The sequence below is a fragment of the Canis lupus genome, chromosome 19 (genome assembly GCF_003254725.2).
Source record: "Canis lupus dingo isolate Sandy chromosome 19, ASM325472v2, whole genome shotgun sequence".
Classification (NCBI taxonomy): domain Eukaryota; kingdom Metazoa; phylum Chordata; class Mammalia; order Carnivora; family Canidae; genus Canis; species Canis lupus.
The window spans coordinates 23,762,341-23,788,522 of NC_064261.1; the positions used below are offsets into that span (position 1 = coordinate 23,762,341).

The 26,182-nt window shown below is 43.3% G+C and overlaps 1 protein-coding gene and 1 long non-coding RNA gene across 3 annotated transcripts; one reads left to right on the forward strand and one right to left on the reverse strand.

Moving 5' to 3' along the window:
• Positions 1-21: 21 nt before the first annotated feature.
• Positions 22-2,545, reverse strand: SFT2D3 (SFT2 domain containing 3). Of its 2 annotated transcripts, none has more exons than XM_025435941.3 (2): positions 1,484-2,545; positions 22-1,381 (listed from the first exon to the last, which is right to left on the reverse strand). In XM_025435941.3, exon 1 carries the CDS (start codon positions 2,510-2,512, stop codon positions 1,862-1,864), a length of 651 nt encoding a protein of 216 aa, XP_025291726.1. In that variant the 5' UTR covers positions 2,513-2,545; the 3' UTR covers positions 22-1,381; positions 1,484-1,861. The 2 variants fall into 2 exon arrangements, with proteins under 2 accessions (XP_025291726.1, XP_035558065.1); XM_035702172.2 differs by having other exon boundaries at positions 1,470-2,545.
• LOC118351494 (uncharacterized) lies at positions 2,534-11,755 on the forward strand. Its single transcript, XR_004806994.2, has 3 exons — positions 2,534-2,736; positions 3,393-3,579; positions 10,299-11,755. It is a non-coding gene; the product is annotated as an uncharacterized LOC118351494 (long non-coding RNA).
• The last annotated feature ends 14,427 nt before the right edge of the window (positions 11,756-26,182 follow it).

Genomic DNA, 26,182 nt, shown 5'->3' on the forward strand with positions numbered 1-26,182 from the left:
GATTAGGAGGCTCAAGAATGCTTCAGATTTGTGGATTATTCTTTATTTGCCCTCCACTGGCACTGCTTTTTTAAAATTTACTTATTTATTTATTTCCACTGGCACAGCTTAAAAAGAAGTTGTAATCAATTCTGATAAGGTAAAATAGGATCGAGGGACCAAACCCATTCGATTAGACTCCTTTGAGGTTCATGTAATTAAGACCCTTATCATCTTAACATTTTAGGCTTCAACTTAAAAAAAAAGAAAAAAAAAAAAACAGTACCTCAGCAAGCATATAGCCAAGTCACATTTTGAGAAAGAATTTCTTTAGAAAAAACTGAAATCTCTACACTGTAATTTATTAAATACTTAGGATATTTTAAAACATCACTACCAAAATACATACAAGATATTGTGCTTTGAATTTTACCAATGCTAGATTTTCAGTGTTTGAATTTTTGAGAAAATGTTGGGAGAACAATTTAAAAAATACAACTGCATCAACATAAAAATGTAGTAAACACTAAAATCTTCAGTTGTGCAAATTCTAGAGAAATTGAGGACTAGAATAGAGATTTAATGGGGGACAGAAGGAGCAGTCAATGGCCCAAGTTTTTCCAGTTACAAAAATAAGTCACTCTGAAAACAGCGCATTTGCTTTTACTACAAACACCCTGTTGGTTCCTCTTGAGGTAGGTAACCCTGTTTACTGGGGTGGGGGCCCCATGAAGCTGGAGCAGGGCTTAGGACACAGATCAGGATCTAGGACTATAAATACTGAGGTTGAACAAGGAGGCAACCTCTATTGTGGCCGACACACCCATTCAGGCAACAGTTCTCAACTTTTAGGTTTTCAACCTAAACACAGAATCATCTGGACAGCTCTCAATACTGATGCCTGGTTCCCGGCTCTGCTGCATATTGACAGAATCGATGTGAGGTTTGGCTCTTCAAGTAATTCTGGTGTGAACTGAGAACCATTGACACAGAATTTGAAAATTCTAAATACGTCTACTCTCTAAGTTACATCGCTACCGCCGGAACATGTAGTTTTCTTTCCGGCAATACATGAGGGGAGTAAATGGGGAGCCTAGAAGGAAATGAGACAGGTATGAAGAGCATTAGAATCAGCCTACAAAATGTAAATCATACTTGAAAAAGCAAGTACTAAAACGAGGAATGCTAATTGGGCCCTGCGAAAATCCGTGGATTTTGTCCAGTTCGGAACTCTGGCTGTGGAGCTCTGGTCGTGCAGGCGGCCCTGGCCCGTCCAGCCCGGGGGCTCAGCACTGAAACGTCGCGCTTCCCGGGAGACATTCCCCGCTGGTCCATCGTCTCCACGGTCTAGGACAGAACCAGTCTTCCTTCACCTCTGAAAGGCACCGTATTTACAGTTTCACTAAAAGAAAGGAAAAACCGAGGTAAAGCATGTCGACTGAAGCACCTCGATCATACCCGGTGGCTACATCTAGTGTCTCCTTCGATACCCTTAAGAACCCACGCGCTGAACGAGGAGAAACGTCCGGGAGCGCACTGCGGCTGGGCCACCACCGCGGGCCGCCGGGCTGTCGTGCAGAGTCCCAAGGCAGCCAGTTCGAACCGAGGAGCCGTTCTTTACCGCGCGGTCTGAAGCACGAGCGCAGCGGACCGCTGGGTGCACGGGGAGCGCCCGTCGACCGCGTCGCCTGCCGCCGCGCGTGGAGGGGCTCGCGGACCCGGGCGGCGGCCGCAACGCGCAAGTCCCAGGGTGAGCACATGCCGCTCCGACGCGGGGACCGGCCTGGACCCAGCGCGCTCTGGACGCCGGCGGCCGCGGTCCTCGGGTGGGTCCCGCGTCGTCCCCCAGGCGCGTCCTGCTCCACCGCGCGGGCCCGGCTCCTCACACCGGCAGCGCCTTGGCGAGGCCCGCGGCCGGGCCCAGGCGGCCGAGCGCCAGACGCAGAGCGGGGCCGGCGCCCCAGGGCAGCAGGCCGCACAGCGCCGCCAGCAGCGCGGCCACCTGCACGCAGGCGCCCAGCGCCGTGAGCACCGTGCTGCGCAGCCCGAGCGCCGCGTACAGCGTGGCCCCCAGCGCGGCCGCGTAGAGCAGCGCGGGCCGCGACGGCGACTCCTCGCCGCGCAGCAGCCGCCCGCACGCCGCGCCGCCCCGCAGCAGCGTGCCGCCCGCCAGCGCCAGCGCCGAGCCCAGCGACCAGAGCAGCGCGAACTTGCGGGCGCGCAGCAGCAGCGCGGGCGCGTAGAGCGCGGCCAGGCCGAAGCACAGCGCGGCCAGCAGCAGGCACACGCCGCTCGCCGCCAGGCGCTGCGCGCGCGTCACGCCGGGCCAGCACGCCGGCCCTGCCACTCCCGATGGCTCCGCGGGGCTCCACGCCCAGCGCAGGCCAGCACGGCCCAGCCACGCCCCCGCCGGCCCGCCCCCCGCCGCGGGCCCCTCGGCCTTTTCTGCCGCGAGCAGCGGCTCCGCGGCCGCCACGCCGCCGGCTTTCCCCTGGGCCAGGTACTCCTGCAGCTGGCGGTGGAGGTCGGCCATTTTGGCCGCGGGGGCCGCGGGAGGGGAGGGCTGCTGCTCACTTCCGGCTTTCCTCGGTCGCTGGCGGAAGCGGGTCGGCCGGGGCGGAAGGGGCGGGGCCGCCGCGGGGGACTTCCGGCAGGCTGCTCCTCGGCGCGGGAGCCGGGCGTCGTCGCAGGCTCCCCGTTGGCTGTCCAGGCACCCGGCCCTGGGATAACCTGGGCTAGTTATGTTGGCGTCACAAGGTAGCTGGGGGGCGGGCGGCTGTGCCTAGGAAAGGTCACACGAGGCCCTGCGGCTGTGCCGGGGCGGTCCCGGACCTTGCGCTGGTGGGAACTGGTATCCGGGTTGTGATACTGTGTAGTCCTGCGAGCTTGTTGCCGTTGGGGAAATCAATCTGTATTACCTCTTAGAACTGTGTTCTAGTCCACAGTTCCTCTCAATAAATTTAATTTTTTAAAGAGTTCATTTCTGCAGGACTCTGGTTTCTTGGGGAAGGACACTGGAGTTGATAAAAGAGTTAATGTCCCCCCGCCCCGCCCCGCCCCGCCCAGCTCATTTATCCGCCTCTCCGCTCCCCATTTTAGCAGAGGCCAAGCCCCACGTCCAAGGCTTGTTAGTGCCTCTGTTGACCTTTCTGTGCTTCTGACATTTCTGGGTCCAGGTCTCCCAACGCCTCACGTCCCCTACGTGGGTCACATCCTGGCGGTCCCCTCCAGGGCTTCTGCGCTCACCTGTGCCTGCCTGGGTACTTTCTCCTCCTAGACGGGTACATCAAGCCACACTTCCAGCTACTTACTGCTACTGTTCTTCCCTTTCCCAGTTGTGAACATTTATTTGTTTAATTCATGTATTTGCCAGCAACTCCATCACAGGATCTCTTTCATCTCCTTTTTCCTAGGACCTGAAAGGCTGCTCTGAATGCAAGGAGCTGTCAGTTCCCGGGTAGTAAAGGTGCTTGAAAGGCTCTGCAGATCCTGCCTGAAGCCATCCATTGAAATACCTTTTTTGTTAGATTCTATAAATGCCTCTTGTGAACTTAAATGTGATGGCATGGGAGTCCTTTTGTAATGTAAAGTGCAATACAGGTGAGGTGTACAGAGTCTGCCGTTGGCTTACTTACCCCAGAAGACCATTCATTCCTTCCTTTGTCCTGGGATCGGAGGCAGTGCGTTTCTCTGCAGACTGGGCCCAGTAATTTTCTGCCACCTGGCTTTAGAGGCATTGCCATAGAGAAACCCGAGTATTTTCTTTAGGCTCTCCTCATCACTTTGGTACTAGCTTCCCCATGACGGCAGGACCTGATGCCAGCCAATGGGCAGGTAACATTCTTTTGTCTCTACCCTAGGAAGAGATAGATGTTCATGGCTTTCTGCTACTATCATCTCTGGTTTCTCAGTCTTTCTGTTACCTGTGTAGCCACTTTTCCCCCATTAAATTCCCTTTAATACTTCCTTCCTGGTTGGATCCTGACATAGAGTGTTCTTTTTCAGTGTACAGTTCTTATCTCACTTGGCAACCTGAAGAGATAAACTGAGGCAAGCTTGAATTGCCAGAAATGGAGTTTATTTGGGAATAGCAGAGGAACTACAGTTTGAGGAATGCAAACTGTAGCTAGCTACAGGTGGCTTCCATTGAGGATTTAGGGGATGGGAAACGTATTTATGACAAGGAGTGCAAAGATGGGGGAATCCAGCCAGAGTCCAAATGGTAAGTTCACTGGCTTCTGGATAGGAAAAGATTATTATTATTTTTTTAAGATTTTTTTTTTAAAGATTTTTAAATTTTATTTTATTTATTTATTTATTTATTTATTTATTTATTTATTTATTTATTTATTTTAGCACAGCACTTTATTTTCCTCACACAATGACGTGTTGCTGGGGCCTAATGTTCTCACTTGACGGTAGAAAACCAAAATTTGTTGTCATGTCTTAAAGAATTGAGAATTGTGTACAAAAACTTTACATAAAAAAAAAACTTTACATAAATTAAAAGGATGAATAAATTTACAGTTGTAAATGCAAACCGTTTTCCAACTCAAGGCAATTAACTACCCACCGTGTTCTAGCAGGAAGATTTTTAAAAATTTATTTTAGAGAGCATGCATGTACATGAGTAGGGGAAGGGGCAGAAAGAGAGAGAATCCCAAGCAGACTCCATGCTGAAAATGGCCCGGACACAAGGGCTCAATCCCAGGACCCTGAGATCATGACCGACTGAGCCCCCCTGGTGTCCCAGGGAGAGAGATTCTTGATGCATGTTCATTGGTCAGCAGATAAGTTTCCATCCTCTGTAAATCAGGGATTTACAGGAAATTAACTTTTCGGTTCTTAAGTTTTGTTTTCCTGAGGGCAAATGTTTTCCATTTCATATCCTCTGGTTACATTTTAGATTGAAATTCTTTCATATGTGGTAGTAATAGTAATCATCCTAATCACTTACCATGGGCAAAACCATTAGGATGGCTGCTGTCAAACAAAAATAAAAACATAGAAAATAAGTTTTGACCAGTAAGTGGAGCAATTGTAATCTGCACTGTTGGTAGGAATATAAGGTGGTACAGATGCTCTGGAAAACAATATGGTGGTTCCTCAAAAAATTAAAATAGAATTACCATGTGATCCAGTAATTCCACTTCTGGGTGTATACCCAAAAGAACGGAAAGCAGGGTCTTAAGATACTTGTACATACATGTTTATAGTAGCATTATTTTTTAAAAAGTTTTTATTGGGACATCTCAGTGGCTCAGCGGTTGAGTGTCTGCCTTTGGCTCAGGGCGTGAGGGATCGAGTCCCGCATCAGGCTTCCTGCATGGAGTCTGCTTCTCCCTCTGTCTATGTCCCTGCCCCTCTCTCTGTGTCTCTCATGAATAAAAAAGAAAAAGTTTTTATTTGTTAAGTAATCTCTCCATCCATCGGGGGGTTCAAACTCACAACCCTGAGACCAAGAGTTGCACAGTCTTCTGATAGCAGTATTATTAATAATAGCTGAAAGGTGAGAGCAACCCAACTGTCCATCTACACATGAACAGATCAGCAGAATTGAGAATATACAATGAAGTAATACTCAGTGTTTAAAAAGGAAAGAAATTCTAACATACTGTAACACAGATGAACCTTAAGGACATTTTGGTAGGTGAAATAGGCCAGTTGCAAAGTGGCAGATAGTATAGGATTCCACTTACATGTGGTGCTTGGAGTCAAATTGATAGAGGCTGAAAGAATGGTGGTCTATAAGTGATTTACTTAGTCACGCAGTTATGCAAAAGACAGGCATTGTTTTGCTTATTGTACAGATGAAGGAAAACAACTATCTGGAAGGTAAAGAACCTACTAAGCTCACCCCTAAATTGGTAGTAGAGCAAGACTAGAGGTGAGTTCTGGTTTTAAATCTGTGTGCTTCCCATTACAGAAGATCTTTCCAGGGAATAGAATTGTATAAAACCAGGAAACCTGTTCAGGTTTGGTTCCTATGTTGATAGAAAGCACATAAGGAAACCATCCCTAGATGCCACCTGCCCTCTAGCTACTGCAGCAAAATCCATGTAAAGAAGCTATAAACCCCATGTCTCCACTTACCCCTGTTCTTCTTGAATCCCCTTCATCCCACTGTGCCAGCAAAATTGTGACAAGGTCAGCAAATATTTCTGTTGCCAAGTCCAGTAAAATTCCCCTCCTTGAACTCCTGGCAGTGACATCACTTCCAGAACAGTGCATGGTACCACCAGCAGGGCCCCAGGTCTCCTGGGTTTGCTGTACATTCATTTGAGTGCCCCAGGCATCCCACCCTTTCTTGGCACCCTATGTTGTTACAAACCATCTTATGCAGTCCCTTTGGCAGATCCCTCCTCCACTTCACTGGATATCCAATTGACTTTTTTTTTTAAAAAGAGATTTTATTTATTCATGAGAGACACACAGAGAGAGACACAGGCAGAGGGAGAAGCAGGCTCCCTGAGGGGGAGTGATGGGAGACTCGATCCAGGACTCCAGGATCATGCCCTGAGCCTAAGGCAGATGCTCAACCGCTGAGCCACCCAGGCGTCCCTCCAATAGACGTCTTGAAGATGACATACACAATGAAACTTTTGATTCCCAATTTATCCTCCGAACCCCCCCAAACCTGTAACTGCTGCCCCGCTCTTCCTCATTTCAGGAAGTCACACACCCTTCCCCATCCTGCAGTTCAGCTTGGGAAGTCCATCCAGTGCCAGACCCACACATATCTCCTCCAGTGCTGACCCCTCCTCTGGCCCCCGCCCCAGGACTCTGTCTCTGTGCCCCTTTGGTCTGGGCCTCCCAGCTGTTCACACAGCAGCCAGGGGCTCCTCACACCTGCAGGCCGGCTCCCTTGCACCCTCTGATGCTGCCCTGCTTCCCTAAAGTCACAGCCCTTTGTCCCCTCTGTGGCCCCCCTGACACCCTCCATATCCCCCTCCCATCGTGCCCCCCCTTCCCATCCAGACATGGTGGTCTGAGTTGTTTCTGGGTGTGTCCAGTCATTCCCACCGCAGTGCCTTTTGTCCTCAGCCTCAGCCTCGAGCATCCCTCCCCACACCACCCCCAAGTATCTTCATAGCTCACACCTGTGTTCAGGTCCCACTTTGTCCCTCTTCAGAACAGCATCCCCTGTCACTCTCTATCCTTTGTGCTGACAAACAAGTGTCTAGTGATTTCCTTCATAACATATACATCTGAAGGGAATCAAAAATACAAATCCTGCACCATTGTTCTGAGCACCGGTTTGCAGTGGATCGTTGTGGATTGAGATTGGAAGGAGTGAGAGACTCCAGCAAACACAGGACATTCCTGGCGATGGTTACTTTATTTTTACACTAAATCCTTGTTCTGTAGCCATAATCTGTGTGCTCTGTGGTGGCAGATAGCTTTACTTCACATGGGGAGAGGTAAGATTGCACTCTCAGTGGCCGGACAGGGACTGACCTCAATCTCATAAAAGTGTTCCACCCACAAGTCCTGGGAAGGGACCTATTTATTGTGCAGTGTTGGTCAGGTGCCTGTCACATGTCCATTAGGTGGACAGTCTCTCTTTTAAAGGTTTAATTAACCTTTAAAGTAATTTAATTAAGTAATTTAATTAATTACTTAAATTGAAAAAGTGCAGGGAAAAGAGTAGAGGGGGATGGAAAGGAAGAGGCGGAGAATTCCAGGCAGACTGCACTGGGCAGTTGAGCCTGATGATGCTGGGCTCAATCTCATAACCCTGAGACCATGACCTGAGCCAAAATCAAGAGTCAGGTGCCTAATCGACTGAGCCACCCAGGTACCCCTAGCCTTTTATTTTATTGAGGACTTTCAACTTGACCTAAGGAAACAGTACCCTACTCACCGAATGTGATCCCTATCCTAACGGAAACTATTTTTCCCCAGAGCCAGGCAGTTCCAGGCATGCCTCCTCTGGGGTGTTTTCAAAGTGGCATCTCCCTTTCTTCCCTGTGTTGGCCAGCAAGGTCCTGCTTGACGTGGGGCTTGATCCCACAACACTGAGATCATGACCTAAGCTGAAATCAAGAGTCAGATGCTCAACTGACTGAGCCACCTGAGCACCCCTAAAAATTAAACTTCAAGTTTCCTATCTGGCATTCCAGGCTTGCCCCTTTATGCCACAGCAGTTCTCACCCTGCTCTGGGGGCTCTCTTTGGGGCCCTTGGGCCCTAATAGCTGGGTGACTCTGCTCTTCTGTGACTTTGCTAATGCAGGGCCTTCCCTTGGGCTGACCTCCTCCCACAGCCCCACACATCTTTCCTCTCCTACTCTCCTGAGCTCCCCCTGCCTCTGGATCATGCCTTCATAGTCCACACAGCACAGTGGTCCCGTGTACACTGACTCTGAGATCTCCAAGGTCTTGAGTTTCCTTTTTCATTTGTTATTTTGCTAAAGATTTTATTAGAGAGAGAGAGCGAGAGCGCATTAATAGGGGGAGGCACAGAGGGAGAAACAGACTCCTCACTGAGCAGGGAGCCTGATCCAGGGCTTGATCCAGAACCCTGTGATCATGACCTGGGCTGAAGGCAGATGCTTAGCCAACTGAGCCACCCAGGTGCCCTTCCTTTTTCATTTATTAAAAACAACACTTGACTGCTTACATGCTTATGATCTTCTCAAGTCTTATTCCTTCACATTCCTGCCTCTTGGCCCCCAACACTCTGTCCTGGTTGTGTTGGATTTTCTGGTGAACCCTGCATTGGTTAAGAATAAGGCTGTGTGACACAGGGGATTGCATTGCACAGAGGGCCCCACAAGGTCACCAGGCCACGCCATCACCACCAGGTCACCATTCAGGGGCCAGGGCCTGGCCCTGCTCACCTTCCCCAGGCGGCGTGGCAAAGGACTTGCCAATCCATCCCGGTGGCCGGCAGCTGGGGGCAGTAGAGCCTCTGGACAGGTGCACGCTGTCTCATAGAACTTTTGCAGTAGTTGCGGAAATGCTCCAGACCTATGCTGACCAATCCAGTAGCCACTAAACTGCATGCAGCTCTGAGTGTCTGCAACGTCACTGGGGAGACTGTAGAACTGAATTTTAAATTTTAATCAATTAATATTTATAATTATTTATATTTATAATATTAGGTTATGAGTCATATTTTTGTGATAATACATAAAATATATTACTGTATAATTTAATTCATATATAATCATATAAATACAATAATATTATATTTGTCATGGCTACATGTGGCCAACTAGTGGCTGCTGTGTTGGACAGTGCAGCTTGGAGCCTAGTGGAAACATGGAGGGCGTTTTGGTCACCATCCTGACCTGGCCCTGCCACTGATATTGCAGGGACTGGTGAAAGTCAGAATGTCGGGCTGGGAGCTTGCTCCCCCACAAGGGGGCTCTAGCTGAGCATCCCATCTGATGCCACTGCGCCCTTAGCTCTGCAGCCTCTGCGGCCTGCCCCTGCACAGGAGCTGCCTGGTTTGGAATAGGGACCTTCCCCTTGGTTTGTCTCCTGAAGCTTCCTGGGGGAAGCCAGGGAAACGGGCCAACTCACACAGGAGTTCCCTCAAAGCTCATGGTGTTTGGCTTGCTGGACCCAAGGGTGTCTGTGTTGTTGCTTGGGGGGATGGGGGAGTGGACAGCCCTTAGGTCCTGGTGCCCTTGGTGGTCCACCTGGGAGCAGGGAGGCGGGCACTGCCTTAGGTCCAGAGGGGGATGGCGGTGAAACACACAAGCTAAACTGGGGAGGCCTTTCAATGGCCCAAACGGTGAACTTAGCAGATCTTGTGTGTTGAACTTGCTGCTTTTTTTGCAATATTGTTAAATTTTTTTTTCCAAAACTGCTACACTTACATTTTAAAAATATTTATTTATTTATTAGAGAGAGAGAATGTGAGAGAGAGCATGAGCAAGGTGGAGGGGCAGAGGGAGAGGGAGAGCAGACTCCCCACTGAGCAGGGAACTCAACACGGGGGCTCGATCCCAGGACCCCGGGATCATGACCTGAGCTGAAGGCAGACACTTAACTGACTGAGACAACCAGGTGCCCCTATATTTATATTTTTTATTTATGGCAAATCTGTCCAGAAAATTCATCAATTTGAAGCACCTGGGTGGCTCAGTTGGTTGAGCATCTGCCTTCAGCTCAGGTCATAATCTCAGGGGCCTGGGGTCAAGCCTTGTGCTGAGCTCCCTACTCAGCAGGGAGTCTGCTTCTCTCTCTCCCTCTGCTCCTCCCCACTGCTCATGCTTTCTTGCACTCTCAAATAAAAAATAAACAAAATCTTAAAAAAAAAGATGGATTTTTGGCTTTAGGATAGAAGACTATCTTTCTCAATCCACAGTTGCACTATCTACATCTAAATATGCTGAAAAAGATGAAACTGACATGTTACAGAGTTTTCTGACTCATGGAAGAGAAGGATTGACTCCATAGAACTGGATAAAACTATAAATCAGCAATGAAAATATGACAAGATGGAAGACATGAAGCTGACCTGGATGGATACCACATTGAACTTTACGTGCACCCTGTGATTCTAGAAAGCAGTGGCAACTGAGAAGTTCCCCCTGACTGCATGTTCTGGTACAAGGCCATCCCGTCCTCGCATATTCTGAGACAGGGCTTACCTCCACCACTTCTCACTTATGACCCTTTGTCTACCTGCCTCTATAAAACACTAGACTCTTTCCTTTTTGAGGTATTCCTTATTAATGAACACTCTCTCTAGTGCAAAATTCTAAGTAAAGCCATTTCCTTAACTGTTGGTGCCTTGTATCTTGTATGGTTTTGATGCCATCACTTGTATAGAAACAAAGCTTGTGATGGGATCTCTCCTTATCTCACCCATGTGATGAGCCTCTCTATTCCTGGCTGGTGATCTGAGACCAATGGTATGTTTGACTTTTAGTCCTGCACCCTGGACTCATGTCAGTCGATAGCATGGTAAGGATTCTGTTTTGATTCTTTTTGAGCACTCGCTTGATTTCTGGAGCTGGCTTCATTTTTGGCTTCATGGTCTTACCATTTAGGTCTTTTTTTTTTTTTAAGATTTTATTTATTTATTCATGAAAGACAGAGAGAGAGAGAGAGAGAGAGGCAGAGACACAGGCAGAGGGAGAAGCAGGTCCCATGCAGAGAGCCTGATATGGGACTCGATCCCGGGACTCCAGGATCACGCCCTGGGGCCGAAGGCAGGAGCCACTGAAGCTGAGCCAACCAGGGATCCCCCATTTAGGTCTTAGAGATCTTGTCTTTGTTGGGTAAAAGATTACAGTGAATCTTGTTTGTCCCACTGTTTTCTGCTTGTCTACTTTGAGCTGAAATCAGTTAAGGATTCAAACCCACTGGGAAGAGAACAGTTCTTGACATGGAACAGTGAATTCCATTAACCTGTGTTGACTGTTGGCCAGGGCTGAAATTTTAGAAATGGAGCTATAAGCAATCTGTGTCAGTCTGCGTGTTGATGTACATTTTTGTAATTCAGAAAGCTTTTACTTTTCATTATGTGAGTGTGTGATATTTTTCTACCTCTGGATGGTATTGCCAAAGTAGATTATAAAATCACCTAAGTTAAAGAAGCTCTGTTCTGATTAGTTTAGAGATAAATAAGCATCCTCTGTAAATGGAATATTGTTAAAAATGTCCAGAAGTTAAGGAAACTGAATTTTTAATACTTTCAAGGAGCAAAAAGTGAGAAAAAGTTTATAGAAATTAACTCAGAGGTATTTTAAGAACAAGCTCACACGACTTAGGCAAATGAGATGAGTTTAATATTTTTTAAACTAATTTAATATTTTTGGTTTAATAAAAATATCTGTGACTTCTTTGAGCATTAAGTGTTATACCAGCTTATATTTTTATTCTACTTGGGTATATTCTTCCTAAATTTATGCATATAAACTGTGGTGATCACATAGGCTAGCATTATTTATATTACCTGTTTAAGATTATAAAACATATATGTTTGTATTTAACCAAGTCAGATGATCATTCTGACAAACTTTATTTCAACAGTAATAATGTTTACCTGTATGTCCACTTGAAGATAATTGCCAAGATATTTGTGTAACTTAAACAACTTGGAGTTATACTACACTGAGTTAATTAATGGCCATTCACTAGGTAGACACCTGGATCATCTCCAAGTAAGAGAATGAGGAATCATTGGCTACTAAGCATAATTGAAATTTTATATTCTTTTGCTTCTAATTGGTATCTGCTCCAGAGGGCTATGTCTTAGGGTCTGAGGCAAACATGCTCATTTCGGCTACTTTGAGAAGTGCATGAAGGAGGAATGAGGCTGTGCACAGCTGTTCATGAGTTCTGCTAGTCTGTGGCAGTGGTGGCCTGTGACAGACAGTGCCATGACCCACCCTCCACCACCTCTATGAACCGGAAGTTAGCGGCTTTGGTTAAAATGATCACTCATATGGGGTTTTGATTACACATAAGAGAAATAATTTTGGAGAGACACAACTGAGTGTGTGTTTCTGTTTCCCAAGGAAAACAGTAGTTTTGTCCCAAAGAAGTTGTATGGTTCGCCATCCTCTTTCTGCACCCTTCAAGCTCATTGAAGACCCCAAAAGCTTTCTTGATGGTTCTAACTATTGATATTTACTATGTTGACAATTGAAACCAAGAAAACCTTTAAGTGCTGACTTACTGATTCATCCAGTGATAGCAATAGTGAACACACTTGATGTTAAGAACATCGCAGTAATACTGTGAAATTAGTCTGACCACATGAACCCCCTGTGCTCTGCGTGTGTCCCCCTAACACTCGTACGTTGAAATCCTAATCTCCAAAAACAGTGATATGAGGATGTGGGGCTTTGGGAGGTGCTTAAGTCATGAATGGGGTTAGTGCTCTTATAGAAGAACCTCCATTTGTTTTATTTTTTTTAAGACATATTTGTTTATTTGAGGGAGAGAGAGAGAACAGGGGGAGAGGCAGAGGGAAAAGGAGAGAATCTTCAAGCAGACTTCCCACTTAGTATGCAGCCTGATGTGGGGTTTGATCCCAGGATCCCGAGATCATGACCTGAGTCGAAACCAAGAACCAGACCCTTAACTGGCAGAGCCATCCAGGTGCCTTTCTTTCTCTTTCTTTCTTTCTTTCTTTCTTTCTTTCTTTCTTTCTTTCTTTCTTTCTTTCTTTCTTTCTTTTTTAAATTGAAGTATAATTAACATACAGTGTTATATTAGTTAGAGGTGCACAACATAGTGATTCAGCAGTTCTGTACATTACTCAGCGCCCATCATGGTAAGTGTGCTCTTGATCCCCTTCCCCTGTTCCACCCCTCCCCCCACCATATTCACACATATGTACATACATATTCGAGGACTGAAAAGACACTAAAATAAAAGATTCCTCTTAGTGTTGTTAGTGATATTAAAAAATAAATAAAATAAAATAGGCTTCAGGGATATTCCCTAGGCCCTGGCACCATGTAGAGAAGTTTGTGACCCAGAAGGGGACCCTCACCCTACCATGCTGGCACCCTAAACTCCGACTTCCCGTCTCTAGAACTGTGAAGAATCTGTGTCTGTTCTTTATGAATCACTCGGTCCAAGGTTTTTTGTTATAGCAGCCTGAACAGATACCCTGAGATTGGTATGAGGTGTCTGTTCCAGAATTTAAAAGAGTGAAATGAAAGACAAATTTTGGAAATGAATTGTGCCTGTTTTTATAATACTCAAATTTGAAAAATTAGGATCTTAGCAAAATTTTCTCACTTTGATGGGTTTATTGCCTTGGTTTACTGTTTATACCCTCACCTAGAAGATACAGGATTATTTATTCTGTTATTTAATGTACCTAGGCAACAAAGAGGATTTATCTTACTGGGATTACCTTCTCTGGTTTATATTGATTTATTATGTCTTTGATTATTTAAGAAAACAGAGTTTCTCATTTAGGAATTTGGGCCAAAGTTCTTTGCAATCATATTATCTTCTAGGTTTATTTCTAAAACTGTTTTAATTTATAATCACTTTAAAATGAATAGCCAAATATTTTTTTCTCAGGCACCCCATGATTTGATTCCCATCTTAGGTATTTAAATCTGATTTTTGCCTTCCTAATAGTCAATCCTTAAGTATAAAAATAAATAAAATAAGATAAAATAAAGTTTCCAAGATCACACCTGGATTGTTCTATCTGGGAATGATGCTCCATCAGGGTAACTTCTGTGCCTAAAATTATCTTTGAATTTCCTAGAGGATACCTAGAAAACCACAAAACATTTGTTCGTGCCTACTCTTCTTTGAAAATAGGGTTAATTATGTATATAATTATTTTGTCTAATATATAATGAACTCATTTCTTTTTTCTTTTAAGTTATCTGCAACTCATAATAATTTAGTAGATTATGATTTTACAAACAGAAATCTACCATTTATAAATGACATCTTTCTTCCCTACCTGACCCCTCTAGATTCGAGACTCTTACTAAGTACCCTTATTTTCTTAGCAATGTAAGCTATTGTCATGAATCCAGTAAGAATCTGTCCTCATTAACAGAAGTAATTGGAAAGAGTGGCTATGGCCCCAAAGTGTTGCCTGGATGCCGTATTTGAGAATGATGATCATCTAATTAGACATGACCAGATGCCTTTAAGGAGCTAAGGTTGACCTCATGGAGCCAGTGATCACAAAACTGGAAAACTGACCCAGTTCCTGGCTTACAGGTCCCCTAGCTTTGTAGGTGAGTGAGGACGGTCACCTCTTGGCAGACCCAAGAGATATATTTTGGGAACCTCGAAAAGAGAAAGATTCCCTCAAGTCTATGGGTACTGCAGATGACATCTGGTGGCAGGTTCTTTGCTTGGATTTCTTAGCCTTAAGAAGATTTTATTTTATTTTTAAATTTTATTCTTTTTTTTTTTTCTTTTTTTTTTTAAAGTGTGCTCCACACCTAGAGTGGAGCCCAGCATGGGGCTTAAACTCGCCATCCTGAGATCAGGGCCTGAACTGAGATCAAGAGGTGAGTTGCTCATGGGGTGCCAGGGTGGCTCAGTTAGTTAAGTGTCTGCCTTCCGCTCGGTCTCAGGACCCTGAGATCGAGTTCTGCATTGGGCTCCCTGCTTAGCTGGGAGCCTGCTCCTGCCTCTCCCTCTGCCCCTCCCCAATGCTCATGTGAGCTCTCCTTCTCTCTCAAATTAATAAATAAAATATATATATTTTTAAAAGTCAGTTGCTTAATTGACTGAGCTACCCAGGCACCCCTATATTTTTATTCTTTATTTTTTAAAATAAGTTTATTTAAACAACAAGACACTTGACTTGAAGGGAAAGCTATCTAGATTCTTTTCTTTTGAGTATTTTTTTCTTTTAGAGTAATTTGTCCCTACCTAAAGATAGATTGCCCTACATGTAAACAGCTACATACAAAAAAGTTATCAAATTGTCCTTGGTTTTACAATGATAAATGAAAAACATTAAAATTCTCCAATCAGGGCAGCCCTGGTGGCTCAGTGGTTTAGGGCTGCCTTCAGCCCAGGGCCTGATCCTAGAGACCCAGGATTGAGTCAGACGTCAGGCTCCCTGCATGGAGCCTGCTTCTCCCTCTGCCTGTGTCTCTGCCTCTTTCTCTCTGTGTGTCTCTCATGAATAAATAAAATCTTAAAATAAAATAAAATGAAACAAAATTCTCCAATCAAACAAGATATGCAAGGATTTTTATGTTGTTATTTTTTTGTTAAACAGTGAGAGCAAAATAACCTACTGTAATATAAAGATAAGAGCTGACTGAGCCTGCCATTACTGGAGAGTGGGGATATTCTCACGGAACCAGTATTTTCACCCATCCCATCTCCTTTTGATATCGATCCAAACATACCTTTAGCCATTTAGATTTAAAAAAACAACGATGCAGTATGCTAGTGCACACACACAATAAAGGAATGTGGGAGGGGAAAACAAAAAACTTGAGAAAATGCTACTGTAGTGGTCAGGATGTGGTGGGACCAGATTGTGGTTTTCTTGTTGAGAACATTTTCTTGGTCTGGAGGAACAGAGTTCTGGAGTGAAGAGGCAGGTTCTCTTTTTAGTAGATACCACTGTCTGCTGCTGGTGTACATCTGCTACATGTTCATCCTCCAGCTCCAGCTGTGCAGGTGTGTCTGTTTCATTGACTGGCTGCCTATCACATTGGAATCTGATAGGCCTTATTTACAAATCCGGTCATTCACAGTAGGCTTTCGTCAGTTTACCAAGTGTATACCTCTTAGTCTTAAACCACATCACAGAACCAGCCTGCCTTGCCACCTTCAAGTTAATATGATTGTGATTCTCAGCCTTTTTTTTTTTTTTTTTAAAGATTTATTCAGGGATCCCTGGGTGGCACAGCGGTTTAGCGCCTGCCTTTGGCCCAGGGCGCGATCCTGGAGACCCGGGATCGAATCCCATATCGGGCTCCCGGTGCATGGAGCCTGCTTCTCCCTCTGCCTATGTCTCCGCCTCTCTCTCTCTCTCTCTCTCTCTCTGTGTGTGTGACTATCATAAATAAATAAAAATTAAAAAAAAAAGATTTATTCATTTATTTGACAGCACAAGCAGGGGGTAGTGGTAGGCAGAGGGAGAAGGAGAAGCAGGCTCCCCACTGAGCAGGGAGCCTGATGTGGGGGCTCCATACCAGGACCCTGGGATCATGACCCAAGCTGAAGGCATACATCCAACTGACTGAGCCACCCAGAGGCCCCAGTTATTCACAGTCTTGACTCCTTGGGTTTTTTATGAGCCACAGCAAGTGCCAGAGTTTCCTCAGCTGCTGCTTCACAAAAGAGGTACCAGGTATGCACAGAATGAACACACCAAGAAACTTTTAAAAGTATGACCTGAAGTTTCTTATGAAAACTTGCAGCAGAGCAAACTCAGGAAGGTCTGTGGTAAATGACCATTCTTTTTTTTTTTTTTTTTTTAGGATTTTATTTATTTGTGAGAGAGAGAGAGTGTGTGTGAAAGCAGAGGGGAGGAGCAGAGGAGGAGGGAGAGCGAGGGGGAAGAAGTTGAGTGTGGAGCCCTACATGGAGCTTGATCTCATGATCTTGAGATCATGAACTGAGCTAAAACCGAGAGTCAAATGCTTAACTAGCTGATCCACCCAGGTGCCCCAAAATGACCATTCTTGCTGCGCCTATGAAGATAACCTGGTCAAATCTAATGAGACTAGCCTTATTTTGTGGTCAAGACTAATTTCTCTTTGAGATTATTTTTCAATCAGAAGTAGGGAAATGAAGGAAAAAATTGTTTCAATAGAAAACTATACACAATTCGTAGTACATTCTTCTAGGTATTCAGATTCTAGCCCTGCTCATTGTCTTTGAGTCACTTTGCACCTTTTGTAAATTGCGGGTAACTGATGGAGATGAAAACTCTCTTCTTGTCTGGTAGAGATTTAGTTGACTTCCCAGACAGTGTGGAAGAACAGGTTTGTTTTTTTTTTTTTAAGATTTATTTATTTGTTTATTTACGATAGACATAGAGAGAGAGAAAGAGAGAGAGAGAGAGGCAGAGACACAGAAGGAGGGAGAAGCAGGCTCCATGCCGGGATCCTGATGCGGGACTTGATCCTGGGCCAGAGGGATCCCTGAGCCACCCAGGGATCCCCGGAAGAACAGGTTTTGATACTTACCTGCACTTTGGACTGGATCCTGCTACCTTTCCCAAATTGTCAGTCCTTACTAAATTTTCAATTCCTCCAGTTTCCATCAACATCTAGCCACAACTCTTCTGATGAATGTTTCCAGTTTTTCTCCCTCCCACCTGACTTACCATCACTAAGACTAAAGGTTGACCATCCAAATCCCCTTGGGTCTTTAGGTCACCTGGCCATTTCCCCAGCGTCTGGAGAAGCCCTGTGAGCTGAAGCCTGGTGACTTGTTATAAACCTGGAAGGACTCCCCACTATAGCAGACTCTTCATGGGCTAGATTTCCCTGGACAAGTGGGCAAAAGGCTTGGGTCACACATGCCTGCTATGAGAGGCAACTAAGGCTGGGAAGAACATCACTGAGAGCATTGATGTCTAGTGTGGGAACTTTTTAGAAACTCAGGAAGCAGTGCTGCTGCATAACTGAAAGATTTTCCTCCACCGGCTTCTTAGAGTTTACTGGACTAGATATTTTCAGAGTTCAGCTCCTGATACTTTATTTATAAAAGGCTTTTATATATTAATATTTCCCTTTCTTATTTAGGCATCTCTCTTTTAAGACATCTAATCTCCAGGACCCTGTCACCTGACCTTTGCTACCACCTATGACAGATGGTTCAGCTGGTTTTACAGGAGCCACATCAACAAAAATCCATGAGACATGAGTTTTCTTTTTCATATCTTTTTTAAATTGAAGTATGACTGACAAACAATATTATATTATTTTCAGGATTTTTTGAGATTTATTTATTTATTTATTTGAGAGAGAGAATGAGCATGGGTAGGGGTAGAGGGAGAGACTCTCAAGCAGACTCCCTGCTGAGTGTGGAGCCTGACTCAGGGCTTGATCTCATGACCCATGAGATCATGACCTGAGCTGCTGAAACCAGAATTGGACACTTAACCAGGTGCCCCCATATATATTATATGTTTCAGGTTTGATTTGTTTCCGGTTACAATTGATTCAACAATTCTATATGTTGCTCAATGCTCACCATGATAAGCATAGTCACTAACTGTCACCATGCAATGCTATTGCAATATTATTACTATTTCCTATGTTGTACTTTTTATCTCCATGGCTTGTTTATTTTATAACTGGAAGTTTTTACCTCTCGATCCTCTTCACTTATTTCTCCCAACCCCTCTCACCTCCCCTCTGGCAACCACCAGTTTGTTCTCTATGTTTAGGAGTCTGTTCAAATAAAATTTCTTAGGTTCTGCTTCATACACTCAGGAGGCTTATGAATGCCTCTGAGTTGTTCAACGACAACTGACATTTGAAGGGAATAATCATACTAAATTTTATTTCAGCCCCATGCTCCTGAAAAGCAGAGAAACTTCCAAACCTTTTATGTTCTGAGAAATGGCAAACTGCAAAGGATCATCCTGTGCTTGCAGATTGGGTCTACCACTACCCTTTCTCACAACTCCCTTCTTCATCTGCTTCTATGAAGTCCTAGGCTTCCTCTTCTTGGAGGTATTCCTTATTAATGAACCTTCTCCCTAGTGCAATAGGCTTAATAAAATAATCTTAATTGTCCCATGCATTTTCTTTTTCACAATGTTGAAAATTTACTTTAGCTTATTTTATCTTATGAATATTTAACAGTTTTTTCAAATAATTTTTAATATTTTCAACTAATACTGTTCCAGTTCATTAGCATTATCATTTTATTTTTATTTATTTATTATTTATTTATTTTAGAGAGAGAGAGAGAGAGCACACACAAGTGGGGGGGCAGATGGAGAGGGAAAGAGAATCTAAAGCAGACTCCAAGCTGAGCATGGAACCTGATGTGGGGCTCCATCTCATAATCATAGATCATGACCTGAGCTGAAACCAAGAGTTGGATGCTTAGCCACTGTGCCACCCAGGCACCCATGCTGCATTATCACTTTTAGACCATCAGTCCAGAATTTAAAGAAAAAAGAATTGAATGATTTAAATAATTTAATAACTTAAATAATTTGAAACACAAAATTTGTTTCTCACAGTTTTAAATTAGGAAAAAAAACTGTTAGACTATCTTACCGGGTAAGTTATCAGCAACCTTGACTACAGAAGTGCCACTAATGGCTGAGGGATCAATAAAGCTTATGCATTTGACACTACTAGATGAAAAGTCAGTAAAAGAAGTCACAGAGGTGGATCTATTTCTGGAATTTTGGAGTAAAGGGCATGGTGGACTCGCTCCCCAACAAAACAACCATTTAATGGGAGAAAATTATTTAAAAAAATTATTTTTTTAAGATTTTTATTTATTTATTCATGAGAGACAGAGACACACACACACACACACACAGAGAGAGAGAGAGAGAGAGAGAGAGAGAGAGACATAGGCAGAGGGAGAAGCAGACTCCATGCAGGGAGCCTGACATGGGACTCGATCTTGGGTCTCCAGAATCACACCGCAGGCTGAAGGCGGCACCAAACTGCTGAGCCACCTGGGCTTCCCTAAAAACAATTATTTAAAATCCTTGTAATTGGGCAGCCCGGGTGGCTCAGCAGTTTGGCACCACCTTCGGTCTGGGGCGTGATCCTGGAGACCCGGGATTGAGTCCCGCGTAGGGCTCACAGCATGGAGCCTGCTTCCCTCTACCTGTGTCTCTGCCCCCCCCCCAACCCCCCGTGTCTCAATAAATAAATAAATAAATAAATAAATAAATCTTTAAAAAATAAATAAAATCCTGGAAATTATCCTAAGTGCATACAGTGAGTGGAGAAACAGTCATCCAAGAAAATCTACTAAATCTCAATAAGAAGTCTGTGGCAACTGAGTCACAGCCTATTCCCTCCCCCACTAGCTCCATTTTACAGAAATGCTACTCCAAGTACTCTACTTGAGGCAGCCAAGAAGAGGAGGGCTTCTCCCTCCTAGACTCCACCTGTAAAGTAGAATATCTACTATAGCTGAGTGAGCCAGGAATGCTGGGACCTTCATCCCTACTGTGCTGGCTTATAGGGGAAGGCTGCACACCAGGAGGGGCAAGCCAAGAAGACTAGGAGCATTATCATCCCAGAGACCACTTTTACAGAAGTGTTACCCTGAGTAGGTAGGTTGCTGTCTCTAAATCTAGATCCTGTGCAGGGTGTAGAGATTCTGTTCAGGAGAGTCAGGCCATAGTCTGGAGATTAAGAGCTCCCAGCTCTGAGTGAAGGAGACTGACTTTATTTGGAACACAGGGTAAGAAATTCTAGCTAAGGGTGTTGTTGAAAACAATGGAGGTTTTTGTCAAGAGCAATTAAGACAGTGCTTATAGCTCCCTGATACTAGTGGCAACAAGCAAATTGGCAGAGCAACCAGAAGTTTAATGGAGAGAACCAGAGAAGGAGCTAGTTAAGAAGAGTGCTCCTCAGATCAGAGTCCACCCTGGGTGTCAGGAAATCTGTGTACAAAACCTTCACCCACTGAGAAGAAATCACAGCAAGACATGGAACACACTTGGAAACAGTTCCCCAGGCTGCAGAGAGATGCATCAGCACACAGAGGGAGCTTTGCTGATACAAGGGCCTTAAGTGAAACTTTTAAAAAAAAAGATTCTGTTTATTTATTCATGAGAGACACACAGAGAGAGGCAGAGATATAGAGGGAGAAGCAGGCTTCCTGTGGATTTGATCCCAGGACACCAGGATCATGACCTGAGCTAAAGGCAGATGCTCAACCACTGATCCACCCACATGCCCTGAAGTAAAATTTCTGACCAAACACTGGTTGAATAATGAGCTACTCTGATGCAGAGGCAATGTCTAGGAAGCCGGGCTTTAACATATAATCACACATATCCCTTGGAGTCTGGAAGACTGTGTGCATGGCCAAGGCTGAGCATTTTTAGGCATGATTGGAGGGGGAAAATCCAAGCTAGTGGTCTCTGGCTGAACAGGGGCAAAAAAACAAAAAACAAAAACCAAAAACAAACAAACAAAAACAATTAGACAAGCAACCAACCAACAAATAAAAAAAAATTCCTCTGTGAAATCAGCATCTAAGACACACACACACACTTTCAGTGGTAAAGGGAAAAATTCTTTGACCAATACTGGCTTATGCTAAGCCAGAGATGACCACTAAGAAGCCAGGCTAAGGGATAAAAGCAAGACAAAAATCTGTGTAGGGACATCAGAAGCTGCACACTACAGGGGAAATAGGCTTTACAAAGTTAGTTCAGCAAGTCACTAAATATATGACAAAGAAAGCAACAACAGCAACCCCTAGAGGATGAAGGGAATTAGTATCCAGAGTTGCTACAGTATAACATCTAAAAATGTCAGTTCTCAACGAAACCAATTTTGAGACATGCAATAAAGAGGAAATTGTGACCCATACACAGGAAAACAACCAATGTGAACTGCTTTTGAAGGGGCCTAGATGTTGGATTTAGTAGACACATACTTCAAAGCAGCCATTGTAAATATTCTTGAAGAACTAATGGAAACCATACTTAAATAATTAAAGGAAGGATAAACAACATCTCACAAGATAGAGACTATCAACAAAGAGAAATTTTAAAGAGTCAAATAAAAATTCTGGAGATGAAAAGTACAATGACTAAAATGAAAAGGTTGCTGGGAGTTTCAACAAGACAGAGTAATAAAAATAATGCAATCTGTAAAATGGGGAGAAAAAAAGAAGAAAAATAATCAGAGCTTCAGAGAAATGTGAGACACCATTAAATGCATCAACATATGCATAATGGAGAGAAGAGAGAGAAAGGGGCATAAAAATTATTAGGAGGAGTTGTGGCTGAAAATTTCCTAAATTTGATGAAAAGCATTAATCTCTACATACAAGAAGAATGAACTTCAACTAGGATAAACACAAAGAGATCCACACCCAGACATATCTTAGTCACAATGTTGAAAGCCAAAGATAAAATCTTAAAAGCAGCAAAAGAAGAGCAGTTCATCACATATAAGGAAAGTGCATTAAGAGTCACAGCTGATGTCTCATCAGAAACAAAGAGGTCAGGGGCGCCTGGGTGGCTCAGTCAGTTAAGCATCTGACTCTTGAATTCAGCTCAGGTCAAGATCTCAGGGTTGTGAGATTGAACCCTGTGTCGAGCTCCACCTGGGCATGGAGCCTGCTTAAGATTCTCTCTCTCCCTTTGCCCCCATCCCCACTCCCTTCTCTCTTTCCCTCTCTAAAAAAATAAAAACAAACAAACAAAAGCTTTAGAAACAATGGAGGCCAAAAGACAGTGGTATGACATCTTCAAAGTGCTTAAAAAACCTGTCAACCAGGTTTTTTATATTCTATATCCAGCAAAACTATCTTTTAAGAAATAAAGACAAAGACATTTCAAAAGAAAGATGGAAGAACTTATTGCTGGCAGGCCTGACTTATAAGAAACACTAAAAGTTCTTCAGACTGAAAGTAAATGACACAAGATAATAACTCAAACCTACATTTGCTTATTTCTTCTCTCTTCTTCTCTTAACTGATTTAAAAAGTAATTACCTAAGATTTATGCATATACTTATATAGCCAGCCTTTTTTTACATATAGAAACATAATATGTGTCAACATTTTGAAAAAATTGTTATTTAACAATAATAGCACAAAGGAAGCAGATGAGAACACAGCTGTTTTGGAGTGAGGTAATGACACCAAATGGTATATCAAGTCTACAAGAAGAAAAAAAAAATCTACAAGAAGAAACAGAATCAGAAATGCTAAATAAGAAGGTTAATATAATAAACTCCATGAATGTATAATTGCTTCAATTTCATCTCAGATTTTTAAAAGATGTAAGATGATGTAAAGTAATAATTAAAACAATGTATTTGGAGTTTACAGTGTGGATGGACATTGTATAACAATAACACAGGGACACCTGGGTGGAGTGGTTGACTGTCTGCCTTTGGCTTAGGTCATGATCCTGGGGTCCTGGAATCGAGTCCCAACATCGGGCTCCCCATAGGGAGCTTGCTTCTCCCTCTGTCCGTGTCTTTGCCTCTCTTTCTGTGTCTCTCATGAATAAATAAATAAAATCTTTTTAAAAAAAAAAAAAAAAACAGTAACACAGAAAAGGTTAGAAGACTTCTCTTCTCCCTTCTCCCACTCCACCCAACAACAGTAGAATATACATTCCTTCTCATGGACACATGAAACATTCTCCACAATAGATCATATGCTAGGCCATTAAAACAAACCTCTATAAAAATTGAAAATGATTGATATTACACAAAAGTCTCTGACCACAGTAGAATGAAATTTGAAATCAATAACAGAGAAATTTGGGAAATTTGTAAAATATGCAGAAATTAAGTAACACATTCCTAAAGAACAAATGGGCCAAAGGATAGATCAAAAAAGCAATTAGAAAATATGTTGAAATTAATGCAATGGAAAACAAACATACAGGAGCTTACTGGATGCAGGAAAAGAAATGCTGAGAGGGCAATTTATACCTATAAAAGTCTACATTGAAAAAAGAAGATCTCAAATCAATAACCTAAATTTTCACCTTACAAAATTAGAAAGGGATGAACAAACTAAATCCAAAGCAAGCAGAAGAAAGGAAAAAATATATGAGTAGATATAGAGAAGAGAAAAAATAGAAAAAAAAATCAATGAAACCAAAAATTGGTTCCAAAAAAAAAAAAAAAAACAGAACATCATTAATAGAATGAAGGACAAAGGTGATACAATCTCTCAATCTTCCTTTTTAAAATTTTCTTATTTTTAAAATTATTTATTTTTTAGAGGATTTTTATTTATTTATTCATGAGAGACGCACAGAGAGAGGCAGAGACAGAGACAGAGGAGGAAGTAGGCTCCCTGCAGGGAGCTGGATGCAGGACTCGATCCCAGGACCCTGGGATCATGACCTGAGCCAAAGGAAGACGCTCAACCACTGAGCCACCCAGGTGCCCCTCTCAATCTTTCTGATATGGGAAAAACATTTGACAAAATCCAACACCTTTCATGATAGAACATGCAAACAATCAAGAATGGAAGAGAAATTCCTCAACATGATAAAGGGATTTATGAAAAACCCTCAGCTAATATATTTAATGGTGAAAGACTGTACTTTCAGCTAAGATTAGAAACAAGACTTCTATTAAGCAGTGTACTGGATGCTCTAGCCAGGGAAAATGGGCTGAAAAATAAATAGAAGTCCTCAAGGTTGGAATGGAAGTAGTAAAACTGTCTATTTGCAGGTGACACCTGTGTATAGAAAAGTTTAAGAAATTCCTTATGAAACTCCTAGAAACCATAAATAAGTTCAGCAGGGTTGTAGGACACAAGATTAGTATACAAGCATTAATTATATTTCTATATACTGTGAAAAATCTGAAAAGGAAATTAAGAAAACTTTTAGAATCACATCAAAAATAATAAAATACTTATGAATAAACTATCTAAAGGAGTGTAAGACTTGTATGCTTAAAACTATAAACATTGTTGGATGAAATTAAAATCTGAATAAATGAAGAGACAGCCCGTGTTAATGAATCAGGAAATTCTTTTATAGTCACAGTTAGCTCTTGCCCCAGTCATTCCCAATCTCTGGCAATGAGTCATCTGTTTTCATTCTCTATAATTTTGTTGTTTCAAGGATGTTGTATGAATGGAATCTGTTACAGTATATAATCTCTTAAGATTGGCTTTTTCTAGTGGGCATAATGACCTTGAGATACATCCAAGTTGTTGTGTGTAAAAAGAACATTTCTTTTTATCTGGCCTCTTTATGTAACTCTTGAACACTTTTAGAATTCCACTTTGATTTATCCATAGTAATATTTTTTTTTGGTATACCTCTCTGAATAGATGACCGGAGCCCAAGGCAGATGCTTAACTGACTGAGCCACATAGGTACTCCAGTTTTCTTACTGATTTTTAAATGAATTAATAGCTAATTAAGAAAATGTTTCACTTTAATTTCCAATATGGTAAATATTGATAGATGTAGCCCACCTACATATAGTCTCTTTGGTATCCTCAGTTCTTCTTAAGAGTGTAAAACAAAGTCCAAGAAGTTTGAGAACCACTTGCATAGATTAGTGTATTTAATGCCCACAAATCTTTATGAAGCACTCACCTTTGGTGGTGAAAGTCAAGGCAATTTTCTTCATTCTACTTCTGAGCATTTCCCAATACAATGAAATTTTTGAAGTAAAAGATGAGAAAGAAATTAACTTAAAGTTATATCAATGATCCTGAGATTTCTTTCAGGGAAAAATAGTAACTGGCAAGAAAGTGTCTGAGTAACTGTTCTTGGGTCATTCAAAGTAGTTGAGGGTTTTCTTTTCTCTGTGCCCCTTGCTGGGCTCAGGTGTTGGCACGTGTACCTGCTGTAAATAAACATCAGGCCTCCCTGGGGACTCAGGAACTTGGGTTCAATAAATGCTCGTTTTAGCGGTTGCCAGATGAGCGCCCCCCTGGCGGCTGCCCCTTTGCTGGTTTCTCTGAATGCGGAGGGCAGCTGTTGCTCCTTTGTTCTGTCCTCCTGGCTCCTGGGCCTGCAGGGGACTGGGCTTCCAGTGGCCCGCCCCCGCAGGCACCTCCCCAGGGAGGCTGGCCTTTCCTTCCTGGCTTCCTCCCCACCCTCTCCTGACCCCCAGATGC